At 39.4% G+C, this 14644-nt stretch overlaps 1 protein-coding gene across 1 annotated transcript in view; it reads right to left on the reverse strand.

Annotated features, from left to right (window-relative positions):
* Positions 1–3283: 3283 nt before the first annotated feature.
* Positions 3284–14644, reverse strand: part of calcrla (calcitonin receptor-like a) — a 34629-nt gene continuing 23268 nt past the window's right edge. Inside the window, exons 6-13 of the mRNA XM_061053852.1 lie at positions 14234–14325; positions 14019–14145; positions 13588–13741; positions 13004–13064; positions 11751–11817; positions 10954–11172; positions 10248–10289; positions 3284–8742 (exon numbers count right to left, since the gene is read on the reverse strand). Coding sequence (XP_060909835.1) covers positions 8521–8742; positions 10248–10289; positions 10954–11172; positions 11751–11817; positions 13004–13064; positions 13588–13741; positions 14019–14145; positions 14234–14325 — 984 coding nt within the window. The 3' untranslated portion in view covers positions 3284–8520. The remainder of the gene's footprint in view (positions 8743–10247; positions 10290–10953; positions 11173–11750; positions 11818–13003; positions 13065–13587; positions 13742–14018; positions 14146–14233; positions 14326–14644) is intronic.

Consider the following 14644-nt stretch of genomic DNA (forward strand, 5'->3'; position numbering starts at 1 on the left):
TTGTGAGAAATGTATTTCTTACTCTGAGTCACAAAAAAAATATTCCTCTCCAGTCAGAAAGTATAAATGAGAGAACAATGTAATAGCCCCGTGTTGCACTTTGTGCACTGTACAAATGTATCACTGCTTTTGAGGCTAAGTGCAGGCGACAGCACCCTTAAGCAGCCTCTCCTTGCTTCTTTTTTTGTTTTGTTTTTAACCAGCCAGTGGAGTTCAGACTTACTTTTTCAGGTCACGTAAGAGGGAGACAAGCCACCAGCAGCCGGTGGTTTGTCTGTTTCCTTACAACATTTTCCTCAGTGAGTGAAATTTCTTACAATTTACAACTTTTACCGAGGAGACACGGCGTGTCTTAGATAAGCTGCCTGTTCTTGAAGGCAAGATATGGGTCATAAGAAATTCCACATGTCAGCTCAGGCTGGTTGGAGGCAGTGGAGCGGCAGTAAGCGAGTGGTACAGGGAGTTATAATTGGACTGAATGGGATACAGCGGGGGCTGCTGGTAGTAACGTGTCTTTAGCCATGTGTTGTTTTGCAAAGTACTGATAGAGTTGTGAATGAACTTTTGAACTCATCGGAGAGCAGCTGGCGTAATGAGAGGATGAACAAATTGTTGTTAAGAATATTAGATAGGAGCTGTGCTGTCCCTGTGCGTGTGGATGTCTTTGTTTTAAAGCAGAAAGTGGAAAGAAAAATTAACAACAAACCATTAGGACCCCTTTGTGAATGAAGTCTGTGAAGCTTGGGGAAGGAGCATGTGGTTAGTATCTGTTATGATAAAACTGCTACCAGTGCATCATCTAGCTGTCTTGTTTTTATGTTTATTACGATCCTATAAATAATATCACAATACTAAATATTCTATAAGGACCACACTCATTCTAAATCTTCATCAATTATGTATATTTCAGTGTGGAGTTAGATTCATCACAGGCACAGTACTATTGATGTGAAGCCTTACACTCGGGCAGTAACTGTGAAACACTTAAATGGATTATATTTTCCAAAATTCTAACTTGTGTACAACAAGGGGAAACTCAATGAGGTGTTTTACTCAAAGAGTGAGAATGTTATAATGTGGCTCTTATACATGGTGGGTCAGGTCTTTTTAGTAGTATACAATATTTCCATGAATTTGTTGTAGTGGAGAATCTTTGAGTGTATGTTCATCCCAGAGGTCAAGCTATTTCTGCTTCCAAGGGAACAAGAACCTGTTTTATTAATTTATCTTCTGACTGAATATTTGTCATATGTAATTCAAAATATATTTTTTTATTAATCTTTAGCATTTTACCTTTATTTTGATAGAAACATCTGATAGAGAAGAACACTGGGAGAGAGAGAGGGGAATGAGATGCAGGAAAGGGGCCGCAGGTCGGACTTGGACCTGGGCCGTCTGCTAGGAGGACTATAGCCTCTCTACAGGGGGTACGCTCATGATGTCATGATGCTAAAATAATAAAACCCTGTTATGGTAATACTGAACATTAGTATCCATCCATGGTTTGACAAAACATGTGTGTTGCATGTGTTCAAACCTGTTTAACTTCATATAAACATTAAAGACACATCCAAACTACCACATACACATACCTTCTCATTTGTATACGGTTGTGTTTTAGATTTCTGATTCATATTGGTTTTTGTATTGTTATTTTGTGTTATGTGTATTTTACCGTATCTTTGTTTACATAGTCTTAAAGTAACGATACATTTGGTCTGGTGTGCGCCCACCGAAGGTCTCTGTGTGCAACGGCACTGTCGTAACATACATAACGTACTGTAACTCCACACCCTCTTAGACAACATCTATTTTTCATTGTCTTAAACAGATGCAGGTCCAAAGCCGGAAAACAATCATGTCTACTGACAAGGTACAGTCATATTAACTTTTTTTTTTTCTTTTTACAAATGTGACTGAAAGTCTGTCGTTTGCAAACTGTTTGCATGTGGAGTATTTGTATTCAACTGTTGCCATGGTATCTATGGGCTGTGGCTAAATGGCTACAGTGGAGAGGGTAATTAATTACATGCTAGTGGAGATAGGTTTGTAAGATTTTGGCATAAGATGGATTCATTTATTTAACTGTATGCAAACCTGAGATACATAACGTCTTAATACAACACATGGCTCGACGTAATTATGAAGTGTGCTTAGTTTACAAGACAGGCCGACTTGAAAATCAAAAAATCTAATCAAAATGCGCAGCTGAGTCCGCGTCCGCAAATCGGAGAACAACACCGAGAACATGACAGCTACTTCACTGAATTCGTGGCTTATTTTGAGTCATTTTAGTCAGATACAGCCTTAACACTCCAGGATTTCTCCATAATGAAGGCTGTCAGTGTTGTGTACCCGCGTGCTTGTGCTCTTGCATGAACTGTACTGTGCCGTAGCACACATCTTCCAAGCCTGCCAGGGCCAAAGAAGTGTACCTAGGAGCACTCACACTAATCAAACAAACTGGAATTCAGGGCTGAAGCGTGCTTGGAACACGGTACAGATTGCATAGTGTGTGTGTGCCCTGAAAGTCCTTCTTGTAGTTCACATTGTAATGGATACAAAGATGAACTTAACCCTGATCTTGTCTGTTAAAATACCTGTTGGAGAATGATGAAAGTACGAGCTACTAATATTTACCATTGACATATAGAACTCAGATGAAGTTTAAAGAAGTACTTATAAAACACTGAGCAGTCGTAGTGATCATTTTAACCCTCCTATTAATAAATGACTCAGTAGTGACATTTTTCTGAGTACTTTCTGCAACCTGCTTACTACAAAGAGGATCTGGGGACCTGAAAAACATCCTATGAAATCTTGTTTGTTCCACTTGACACATACTGTGGGGCCTCTTTGCCAATATAACAGATGTTTTTCATTACAACGCCCCGTCACAGCTACCACGGTGTCAATTCAGCTACAAGAAACAGTTACACTGTGTTCCCGACTCTTTGGCAGATTGACCTTGAGAGACTTTTTTTTCTACTTCCAGATTTCCTATGGTGTAGTACCTACAATATGTCGAGTTTGAATGATTTATCGATATATTTTAAAACATGATCTAGAGTAAGACTAAATCTTTTATATCCATAAAGTTTATGTTACATTAAAATACTTGTATGCGTTTCTTCTGTATAGCTGCTAGTATACCCTTTTCTCTTCTCACTGACTGTCCCCCTTCACCCTGCGCCGCCTCTTTCCCTCTCTACTGAAAGTCCACTGATAACCGCCTGCAAAATACACAGCTGTATTTCTTTTGTTATGCAGGAAAGGAACATACTTCGAGGAGCATTATTATTTAATATTATTTTGTATTTCACAAACAGGTAGTTTATATATTTTTGCAAGTTTGGGGGCCATTTTCTTAGTGCCTTTATTGGTAGGCTAGCTGAAGAGAGACAGGAAATGTTTGGAGGGGGGGATGAGCTGCAGCAAAAGGGCCGAGGTTGGATTCGAACCCGCGGCCGCTGCGATAAGGAGTTTAGCCTTCATACATGGGGCGCATGACATAACCGCTAGGCAATCGGTGTCCTGAGGTAGTTTGTTTTAAAGATTTAAATTAGGGCTTTTATTGGCTTTATTTTTTAGAGAGAGGATGGTGGATTGAGAAGAAACCAGGGGGAGGGAGGGAGGGAGAGAGAGAGAGAGGGAGAGAGAGAGAGAAAGAGAGAGAGAGAGCGAGAGAGTTATTTTCATGTAAATGTTGACGTTGTGCAGCTGGCTGTTAATAAAAGTGCTTGTGTGGCATTTGGCCTATGTGGATTTGACTCAGAACCGACTTTGATTTTATTTCGTTACACAAAAAAAAGAAATCAAGATATATATCGTGTAACGCCATTCTGCTTAAAAAAAAAAAAAAAAAAAAGATTTTTGGTCTATATCGCCCAGATCTAGACCGATCCAACCTTACATGAAGTCCAAAGAAGAAGAAAAAAGCCCCAAGGCATGGGGTTGTGCATTAATGTGCAGTACTCTCAGAATCGAGCCAAAAATAAAAATACTAGAGGTGACGAGCTGGTGCTGTGCTAAACTGTATTAGTATTCAGATACACACAAGATAGCAACATTGTCTAATTCAGTCAAAAAATAAAAAAGAGACATTATATGTAAATATATCTACATATATATATATATATGTTTGTTTTTACACATCCAGAGAATAAAACACAACCAGTTACATTCAGACAGCAGTGTGCAGTCAATGTGTCAAGACTACAAAAGTCAATTACAGAACTACATGAACAAAAAAAAATTACAGAAATCATCCATAATGCTTTTTGTCATACGTTTCATACACATCACCAAAGTGTTACTGACACTTCACAAACCCTTTGGAGAGTCACATAAAAATATTTCACACCTAAATACACAACTTAAATGGAGTTAATACACGGGGTCATCGTCTCTGGCTTGTGCTGACTGGACTGTAGCGTCATTACTGTTCATGATGCATCACTGCGCGGTGAGTGGTGTGGCTTACGGAGACGTCATAATGCTGCATTTGACGTCTATCACTTGATGCAATACACAGGTGTGACAATCATATATGAGAAGAATGAATGGAGACACTGTCCTGCAGATGTGATGCAAAAAACAAACAAACACTGTATGCATGCATCTGCAGCCTCAGTTCATTCGACCTCTTGTTTAATGTGAAACATCCCTGTGTCTCTCACTCCAACACTGCCAGCCAAGAATCCTTTTCAAGGGTTAAAATAGAATATGGGTTTCTTGAAAACAGATCAATGTACCTGCTCTGTGAAGAATGACGAGCCTTAACGCCTTAAAGCATTCTTAAATGTTTAACAGACTGAAGATGAAATTGAGAGATTTATAAATAATCTAAAACCGGAAAAGCCACTTATTGTTGGTCAGGTTTGAATCATCATGCAAAGATAAAAAGTTGTTGAAATTTGGTTGAAAAATACCAATTTTAGACTGTATCTAAGAATTTGCATCAACAGGTTCAAAACTGTTTTTTTTATACTGAAATACTGGAACTCCAAACCTCTCAATAATCCCTGAAAGTTTGCAGCTAGTGCTGGTTGGGCAGGGGAGAAATAAACCTTCTGTGATTCACTCTGAAAGGTAGGACATTTAAATGCTTATATTTCATTGTCTTAATCATATCTTATATATAAAATAAATACATGTGGAAGAGACATCAACCTTGTTGTTGTTATCTCTTGAGGAACAAGAAGAAATATGAACTTCCTCTATCGGATCTCTGCTTTGCTTTTAAATAAAGACAGATAGATTATGGGGGGAAAAGGACAATACTCTTCATTGGTGACGCAGTACAGACAACTTAAAGAGATTTTCAAACACAGGCAAACTAGAAAGGTTGCCAGAGTGACAAATAACATGGGCAGACAAACACAGAAGCTTGTTACAGGCCTTCATTGGCAACCCCAACACATTACCCACCCCTGCCTTTTTCCAACACATCAGTAGAATACATGTCTGTATCAGCCACACACAGTGTCACATACGATTTAAAAGTCAGAGTAGAACATACTCATAAATACTGTAAATATAAATCATGCACACACACTCACAAGTTCAACTTGTCCACTTTTCAAAAACTCTAGATTTATAAAAAAATATATTTACATCAGCTGATAGTGACTTATGTTCCCAGCATTGTGGACTGTGTGTTAAAAATGTTCTAAGCTACGAAGAAGAAGTGGAGAGAGGTTTTGTGTTTAGGTGGATGAAATGAAAGCTGACTATAAGTGCAACGATTTCTGACCAAGAGTAGATATCAGCCTGCTTTAGCTATATGCTTCACAAATACTGTTTTTGCATGACGAAATCATCACATGTCCACGTGTTCAGACTTCATGTAAAACTGCTGCACTGGCTTTGTTTTCTCACAGCCTTACACTATAATAAAAAGTGGATGTAGCCACATAGCCGTGATGTCCCTCAATGGTTTTTGGACGGCAGTTTTGGAGCCTCCAGTCTTTCACTTTGGCTCTGTTCATCTTGGTTTGTGGAGGCAGAAGTGACTTTGTTTGGATATCTGGGGGTAGATAGACTTTGTAACAGTAATAAAACATTTGTTGTCTAAGTGGTGACTTTTCAATCACTGTTGTACTGTAGCATATTTGGCTTTATCTTCTATTTTAACCTTAATGGGACAGAAACTTTTAAATTGTAACCATTTCATGTTGGGCTGGCGATTGAGAGCATAAACTCCTTCTGAAAACAAGCCCCATGCTGGCTATTAGAAATAATGCAGGATTAAGGTTCTTCTGCATTGGCTTCACTTGTGAATCCAAGAGGCTACGTCCACGTCTTATGGACAGTCGGGGGCTTATTGTTGCTTAAGTAGTTTCCACCTACATACTAGCTTTGCAGCAATCGTTTTGTTGCACAACTATACTGACACAAACCAAATAGGGCAGGTTTGTTGCAAATCACCCTTTTTTATAATTAAATGACATCATTGTGTTTTACTTTTTGTCAGAAATGTCATTGCAGCACAAAGCAATTCATTCACAGCAGGTGCAAACGCAAGCCATTTTCAAAGTAACCAATATGGCTTTCTAGGTTTTTCAAGTGGTACACCAGCACACACCCCTTTATATGTAAAACAGCGCTGTTGTCTGTCTGAACGCCTGCTAGTTCTTGTAAAGTGGTTTTATGAGAGTACAGGAGAGGAGTAAGGCTAAATACAGGAGTGAATGGGAATGTGATGCATATATGAACTGATCCAAGTCTTTAACTGTTACATTCAAGTGTAATGAGTAGATCTATTGGAGTATTTCACTTCACAATGGCTTCTGTGTGATAATACAAAGGATGCCCATGTCAGTAAGGATAAGGATCACTTTAAAACAGTCAAACATTACCTTGATGATATATCCAAATAACATCATATAAAAAAGAAGGCTGAAAGCTTTGATTCTGTCAACCATCTCTGTTATTGCAACACAAACACTGAAACAAACAGAGTACATAGAAAGTTAACATGACGCTGGCATTGAAGCCTGATTTATTCTTCTGAGTCCAGCCGACGCCGTAGCTATTGGTGCGTTCCATTTGATCTCAAAAGTTGGAAATTCCAAGTTGCCGGTCTGATAAGTCATCAGGACCGCCCCCAATCCAACATGGCTTCCAGTCGACGCCGTAGCTATTGGTGCGTTCCATTTGATCTCAGAAGTTGGAAATTCCAAGTTGCCGGTCTGATAAGTCATCAGGACCTCCCCCAATCCAACATGGCTGCAACATGCATCAATAAGTCACGTTTAAGCTGTAACTATTGTGTTTATTAGCAACGTCTTGTTCTTGTGTAATTAAATCAATCACACCGATAGTACCGTTCAAGTTCTATCTGTGGACATGTTGTCAAGTTATTTTCCCGTGCAAACTATGAACGTAGTGTGTTGTTATAGCCATGTATTGGCTAACACAACAAAGGTACTGCTGGAGGCGTCCATGTTGCTTGTCCGACTTGCAACTGGAATAATGCAAGATTGAGGTTAACTCGGGTGTGACGTCATTTTCAGCTGTGAGATGTGAGTTCCAATGTAAATTGAACGCCACGTTGCCGTAGAAGCCGGCCATACCTTGGTGTGTCTGTGTCACTCAGCCTAAAAACGTTGGTGTTCAGTGCGATTTCTATGGTGGTTTTTATCACCAGTTTCCAGTTAGGCCATGTTCTCTGCTTGTTTGTGAACATGAAACCATGGCTACTGAAACCTTGTTAAGCCACTGACGACAACAAGTAGATTTGACAAATTGGTTCGTCGTCTGCAGCCATTTACACGAGAACACACAATATGCCTGTAGCCAATCACAGGGCTCGTAGTTAAATTTTTCAGGAGGTGCACGTCAGGCTGCGGTGTAGATTCCACACAGAAGTAAAAATGAAGCTTAAGTCCTATCAGTATTAATTAACTACTTTTGGAAAATGTAGCATGTCAACTTTAATAAATACTGTGTGGTATTTATTTACTTATTTATTTGATAAACAATATGTTCAGATAAATTAAGTTTACATGTAAAAGATACAAAATAACTCTGATATAATATAATGCACCAGATAGATGACCAATCTCTGTTCTGATTCATCATGAGAAAAAAAAATGCGACAGGTAGGGATGTCTAAGTTTGGCACTAAATATGTAAAAACAATTTACAGTGTAACCAAAGGCTTTTTGTGCACAGCATGACGCCAAAAAGACAGTCAAGCAGTAAATATTCGTCCATATAAAAAACAATTTCGTCAGGCAGAAATATATTGTGGTTTTCCAAATGCATCTCAGTCCAAGTCAAGCAGCTCAGTTGCAAATTGTAGACGAACACAGCGCAAGAATAGTTGTATCAAGCTCACCGTACAGTTATGTTCCAAATGTGACAGAGAGGTGAGAATGTCCTTCAGGTGGTTGAGAGCATAGGTACAAAATCCTTTTCCTGCATGGCTGCCACTGGCAATTCATCTATAGGTCCGAACATGCTGCAGTCTTTAAGGGACGATGGTTTGGAAAGTTCTTGGTTGGGGTGTGGTCGTCAGGCGAAGGGACTGTCTGACTTTAACATGGGGGTGTCTGTGTCGAAGCAGCCCTTTCCGTTCATGTGTTCTGAGTGGCCGTCGATGCTGTAGCAGCCCTGCACCTCTGTGATGGAGGACGCTGTGTAGGAGGCTGAACGCATGGCGTCTGAGTGGTTTCCTATGCTGCTGCCAAACTGGATGTTATACTGGTTCCAGTGTCTCCTCAGCACTGCTTGCACCTAACCAGAGAAACCACATGTCACATATTGATGGGACTGCTAATGAATCATTATATATGAGTATATCACCTGCATGTGTCTTTCAATCTAATTATTGGCATAAAACAATGAATCCATCAGTCCAGTGTTTAAGTGCAGCATTAATACTCATCTAAAGTGTGTGATTATCTTCTCAGTCTCAGAGTAAAAGCAATAAGTGTATTTGCCAAAGTGTTAAACCTTTACTTAAATTAACTGACCCCACATATGTGATAGTTAACAGGACTGTGTTGAAATGATCCTCAGGTGCCACAGAACAACACATCCTCTGTTTCTGTGCTTAAAGAAAAACAACCATTTCAAGCTACATTGGTCATTTATCACAAATAAGTCTGTCTACATTGGATCTTTTTTTCAATTTGAAGGTCACAAATTATGTAAAATCCACTTCACCATATTTTCCTAACACTAACATGTGTCTCTAGTCTGTCTACAAATCCCCCAGTTATGAGAAAAGTCCATCCTATCGTCTTTTGCCTGCTCCACTTTTCAGAAAATGTGAATGCTCAAACAGGCCGTTTGGACATTTTCCCTTCATGACATCACAAAGGGCAGTAACTCCTCCCCCCAGGTGGGTGACACTCCCACAGTTAGTTGTTTGTTCTGCCCTCTGAGTCTGCCTTGTGACCGTAAACAATAGGGCATGAAGCGAGAAAGCACAAGCCCTTCCAGAGAGGGGCGTGGTTAGACACAGCTCATTTCCATTTACAGCTACAGACACAGAAACAGCCTGTTCTGAGCAGGGCTGAAATAGAGGGGTTTATAGGCATGATCAAATACAGGATCAGAGTGAATTTAGAACAAGCAAATTCACAAACATGTTTTGGGGAGCTCTGAGACTTATTTAAACTTGTTAAAAAGCAGGATAATATGTGACCTTTAATGTTAATGTAAGTTATTTTAGAATAAGGATATTTCTTTTTTACAGTATCATATACCATAATTTACAGCTAAAGCTTTTTGCCTCTTGTTTGACCATATTTTAATCAAAGAACTACAATGTATACATACCATTAATGTTGCCCCGTCCTATTTATGGGCTTAATGTAATTGTTTCTATAATGTTTAATGAGCTGGGGATTATAATCATAGATTTAAAAAAATACTATTGATAGAAGCTCCACTTTGTGTTAAGTGTTTTCAAGGTGAAAATAGATAGTTGAACAGGTCTTTTCTCATTCACATCAGGGACAAACAACCCATTATGTATGCAGATCAATGTCTTCCATATTTTATAGCAATCAGTGCACAGTCGATGGCTGTAAATAACCTTTAGTCCTGAGCAAAGCCCTGGAGGGATGAGTCTGTAATGACATCCCACCTATTAAACCCTCTGCTCAGAGGCTCATGCAGAAAACAGAGGAATGGTTAATCTCTGGTCACAAAGGGAAGTGTGGATGAGAATGTGTGCAGTATATGTGCATACAGATCTCATAGGAGAAAAGAGTATTAGGGTTCAATCTTACCTCTCCATTGAAAAAGCAGAAGATGGTGGCCACCAGCAGACCCTGAAATAAAAAAGAAAGAAAGATGATTTACGCCTAAATATCTTGTCTTAAGCATTAACTTTATGTTTTTTTTGTGGGACTATGAGGCACAAAACTAAAAGGTTTAACTAAATTAATTTAAGCAACCCATTGGGCCTGTTGCTCAAGAAGTTCGCCCTGCGCTGCCCATGCTGGGACAGCACAGGACGATCAGATAACACGTTCGCCAACATCCAACTGATTTCAGCCCCCATTCAGCTCAGATAATTCATGCCTTCCTTCCTGCTGTTCCTTCCAAACAAAACATCTCTGGCTAATTCTCAGCTTCTTCTGAAAGCTGAGAAAATAGCACCGCTTATGCAACAGTTCCTTCCAGAATCATAAATATGTTTGTCATCGCAGCAGAGGGACACAAACATGGAATGAGGTTTCACTACAAAAGAAATACACGTGACAAGGACAAAAGGACTATACACATATAGCACAGAAGCACTGTGGTGCATGTCACACACACCGTTAACTTTGAATACCATTCTAAGAATATACTCTAAGCATGCATTCAAAAGTGTGACACAATGTACAGCTGTTTGTGTATTTAGCAAATGGAAACATTCTAAGAAGCTGGTAAAAAATGACCCAGCAACGACTTAAATCAAAGAGTCGCAAGCAACAGTGACAACCTCACCTGGTAATGCATCAGTATGTGCATGATGTAGTCATAGATTTCCGAGGAGACCCGTCCCTCCGGCTTGTAGGGGAGCAGGACATACTGGATTCCCAGCAGGGGCACCAGGATGAGGGTGGCTCTCACAGCCTTCATGTAGAGACTGGACTCTGCTTGGTGGGTCACCTTCAGCTTGGTGATGAGCACTCGCACAATGTTTAGCAGGAAAAACAAATTGACCTAAGGGGGACAGCAGCAAAATCAACATAAATCAATACATCTGCACGTTAGTCTGGGTGTTAGCTTCTATCAGCTGGTTTCAAATAAAACATCTTAGATCCTTCCAGATATGTGGGGAATATAACTGTAAGAAGGTCCATTTCATAAGTATCTAGTATAAAGGTTAAAAATACTTCTAAACCTGGAATAAAACAGAAAAAGTTGTTTGAGTGCTTTGCATGTACTGTGGGAGACTTAAGGGACCAGTTTTCTCTGAAGCATGTGTGCCTGTGCTGATTAGGTGAATTCCTAGAACAACATTGGCCAGGGGACCAGTGGGCTGACCCTCACAGGGGCAGATGCATTGAATCCACAAGATAAACATGATTATGCCTGCTATGAAACTGCTTCCAGCTCCGCCCCCCCACACAGCCTCCTCTCACAAGAACACAAAAGCAGACCCCCCCCCCCTGTTCTTATTTTTTCTTCATTGCCAGATAAAACCAGTCAAATCACTTAGTTTATTCAGTGGATAAACGTTGAAGTGATTTACTTTGGCATTGTTGATTGGCGTCAGAGAACTGATGGAAACGTCTTACCAGAAGTGCAGCACAGATGGGACCATGGATGATGTAGAGTAGAGATGTTTTGGCGCTTATCCAACAGCTACAGCAAAGAGGAGAGGACAGTTTGAATATGAAATCAAATCAGCAGCATGGATTCTTTACAGGATGACGGACTAGTGCTGACAAGGCTGCCAAATAAGGGGGGAAAAAGAGGAAAGCTTTCTGGGGCCCAGCCGAATGGGGGACCCATGGAGGTAGGCAAAAAAAACATCCTAGACCGTCCTGAATTTAAGGAATAATGACCACCTTAAACCTAAAAACTCATTATTCTTATTAAAGCAACATTGTATTTATTGTTGCTTCAGTCAAATGTAGCCTGTTTGAAAATATAAACATTCTCTGCTTGAAACGGTATGAGCCTTTCTTTGTAATGTCCCAGTGAAATAAACCATTTGACAATGTCAGACTGTGTATAGCCATGGGGGTAGCTGCACAACAGTTGGGATTCTCAGAAAAGAAAGGGGAAGAAAAGGAGAGAATTTTACCCCAAGAATAACTTGTTGAGCAACTCTTTAGCTCCAAAAGCTGATCTGAGCCAATCTGAGGAAGCCAGGAATAGTAGCCAGGAGGCTGGCACTTTTGCTGCTTATCCAGTGTGCAGGTGTTGATGTTATTAAATTATAACTGGGGTGGACCTATTCACTGAGCCTTTCAGGGGCCCAGCCATTTCTTTGTTCAGGCACAATGTTTCATGCAATCATTACCAAATTTACAGAATAAATAACTGACCTCACCTTTGGCCAAATCACCTCCATCTCACATTAAAGTTCATTTTAAGCATAATTTTGAACTTCAATACCAAAATCAAATTGATACCTGTTTTTATACCATGGCAACAAAAACAGAAGTTATAGGCACCAGATATTATGCCCTTTCTTGTTTTTAATTACCCAGAGTCAAGTCCTGAACATTACCGAAACATTGACATGTTTTTGTGCAGTTAAGACGATGCTCTCTCTCTCTCTTATTTCTCTTTGGGTAGCGTTTGCTTAAGAATATGACTGAAGATATGTCGTTTCAGTTTCCGTACTTTTGATTATTAAAATAATGGAGATTGTACCGTTTTAAAACACATAGTATCAAAAAAGTATTAAGGTTTGACACCAGTATTTCATTGTAAGCATCAATTATATACGGTTAATCCTTATTCATATTATTCTTGTGTGGCTTTTAACATATATTATTACAAGCCGTACCACAAATTTCTCATGCAGTTTCATGCTTACTTGTCGTTGTAGTAGTAGCTCCTCGCGATGGCATGAATGGAAGCCGGAATTAGAGGAAAGCCTGCAGAAACAAAAAATACAATTTACAATTGCTGCAGGAAGGCAACAGAGCAACATTACTGCAAGTAATGACGTTGTAAATAAGCTGATGATTTACCCAGATATCCTAAACAGAGGATCAACTTGAAATGGATGCATTGAAAATGTCTTTAATAATGATCAACGATGCACAGGGAAAACGTGCAGAGTTAGTCAAAGAACAGGGTTGGACTTAAACCGTTCACTAAACCATGCTCAGGATTTTAAAGAGTGTTTTTGGGGTCATTATTTAACCAACGTGTTCAACATGAGCCTTGATCAACAACCTTTTTAGTGATGTTTCTGCAGTCTCAGTTTCCAGCTTCTCAAAAATAGTCTCAATCACTTCGAGCCCTCCAAACTTCTACATTCTAAGTCCACTTTTTTCTCTTAGTTTGAATTAAATGGATTTTTGAGCAATAACTGACCGCAACTTAACATGAAAAAAAAAGAAATCACAGAAGAGAGAGTGACTGCCAGAGATGCATCACTTCATAGTGACTTACCCCAGCCTAAGAGATAGTACCACATCAGGTGCTGCTTCTCTGCAAACACAGCCACCACGATGAGGGTGTGCAGGTATATTCCCTCACACAGCATCCAGAAGTAATTACAACCAAACAGGTACAGATGGATGAACTGGGACACTTTACAGCTGGTCTGAGAAAGAAAAACACAGAATGTTTCATTCTTTTTAACTTCTGTTACTTCCCTGGGAGGTGCACGTCTTTGTTAGCTATTGTGAAATGAATACATTAATTTAACTAAATTACATTAAATCCTGATGCCCAAAGTACAGCTAAGCAGCTCTTGCCTGATTATCTTTAAACACTAAAACTAGGATGACAAAAGGAACAAAAAGAAATCTACAACAAATGCATAAACATTCATTTTATGATTAAAAAAAAAAAAATATGAATAAATCCATTCAACTCACTGGGTTCCTCTGCACCAGCTCCGTGTTGTTTGCCACGGCTGTCAACCAAATAATGGTGATCACAGAGTTCAGAACGAAAGAAAAGAAGAGGTTTTTGTGAAGCGTGATCCTTTGGCAACTTAAACTCCTGCAAGAAGAGGAGAAGGACATCATTAACCTCTCCAGAGGATAAGAACTGTCTACAAGGAAGGTTAAGATGACGTTTGGCGACTCACTTGAAATGGAAGAATATTCCCAGTGAGACTAAGAGAGATGTTAGAGACAGTCCATGTCCTATGAGAGCCAAGTAGAAAAGATTCATCGCAGTCTGGAAGAAAATAAGAAGACATATTAGGTCATCAGGACATCCTGTTGACTACTCATGTTATAAGACTAATATACCAATGGAGTGAAACAGAACTCTTATAATACTCAAACAGTTTCTAAGGATAACAATTCAATAATTTAAGATGTGTATTTTAAGTTTGTGTAATTCTTTACAGAAAATGTGTGACACAAGACAAACGGCTGGGTTTGTTATATTTGGATTGATTTGAAGTGAGAGGGTCGGATTACAGAATAGATAAATCTCAACAGGGTGCTGCAAGACCCCAACACAAAACTGACAAGCTTGTTGCTAAACGAAT

Source organism: Labrus mixtus, chromosome 13 (assembly GCF_963584025.1).
Source record: "Labrus mixtus chromosome 13, fLabMix1.1, whole genome shotgun sequence".
NCBI lineage: Eukaryota > Metazoa > Chordata > Actinopteri > Labriformes > Labridae > Labrus > Labrus mixtus.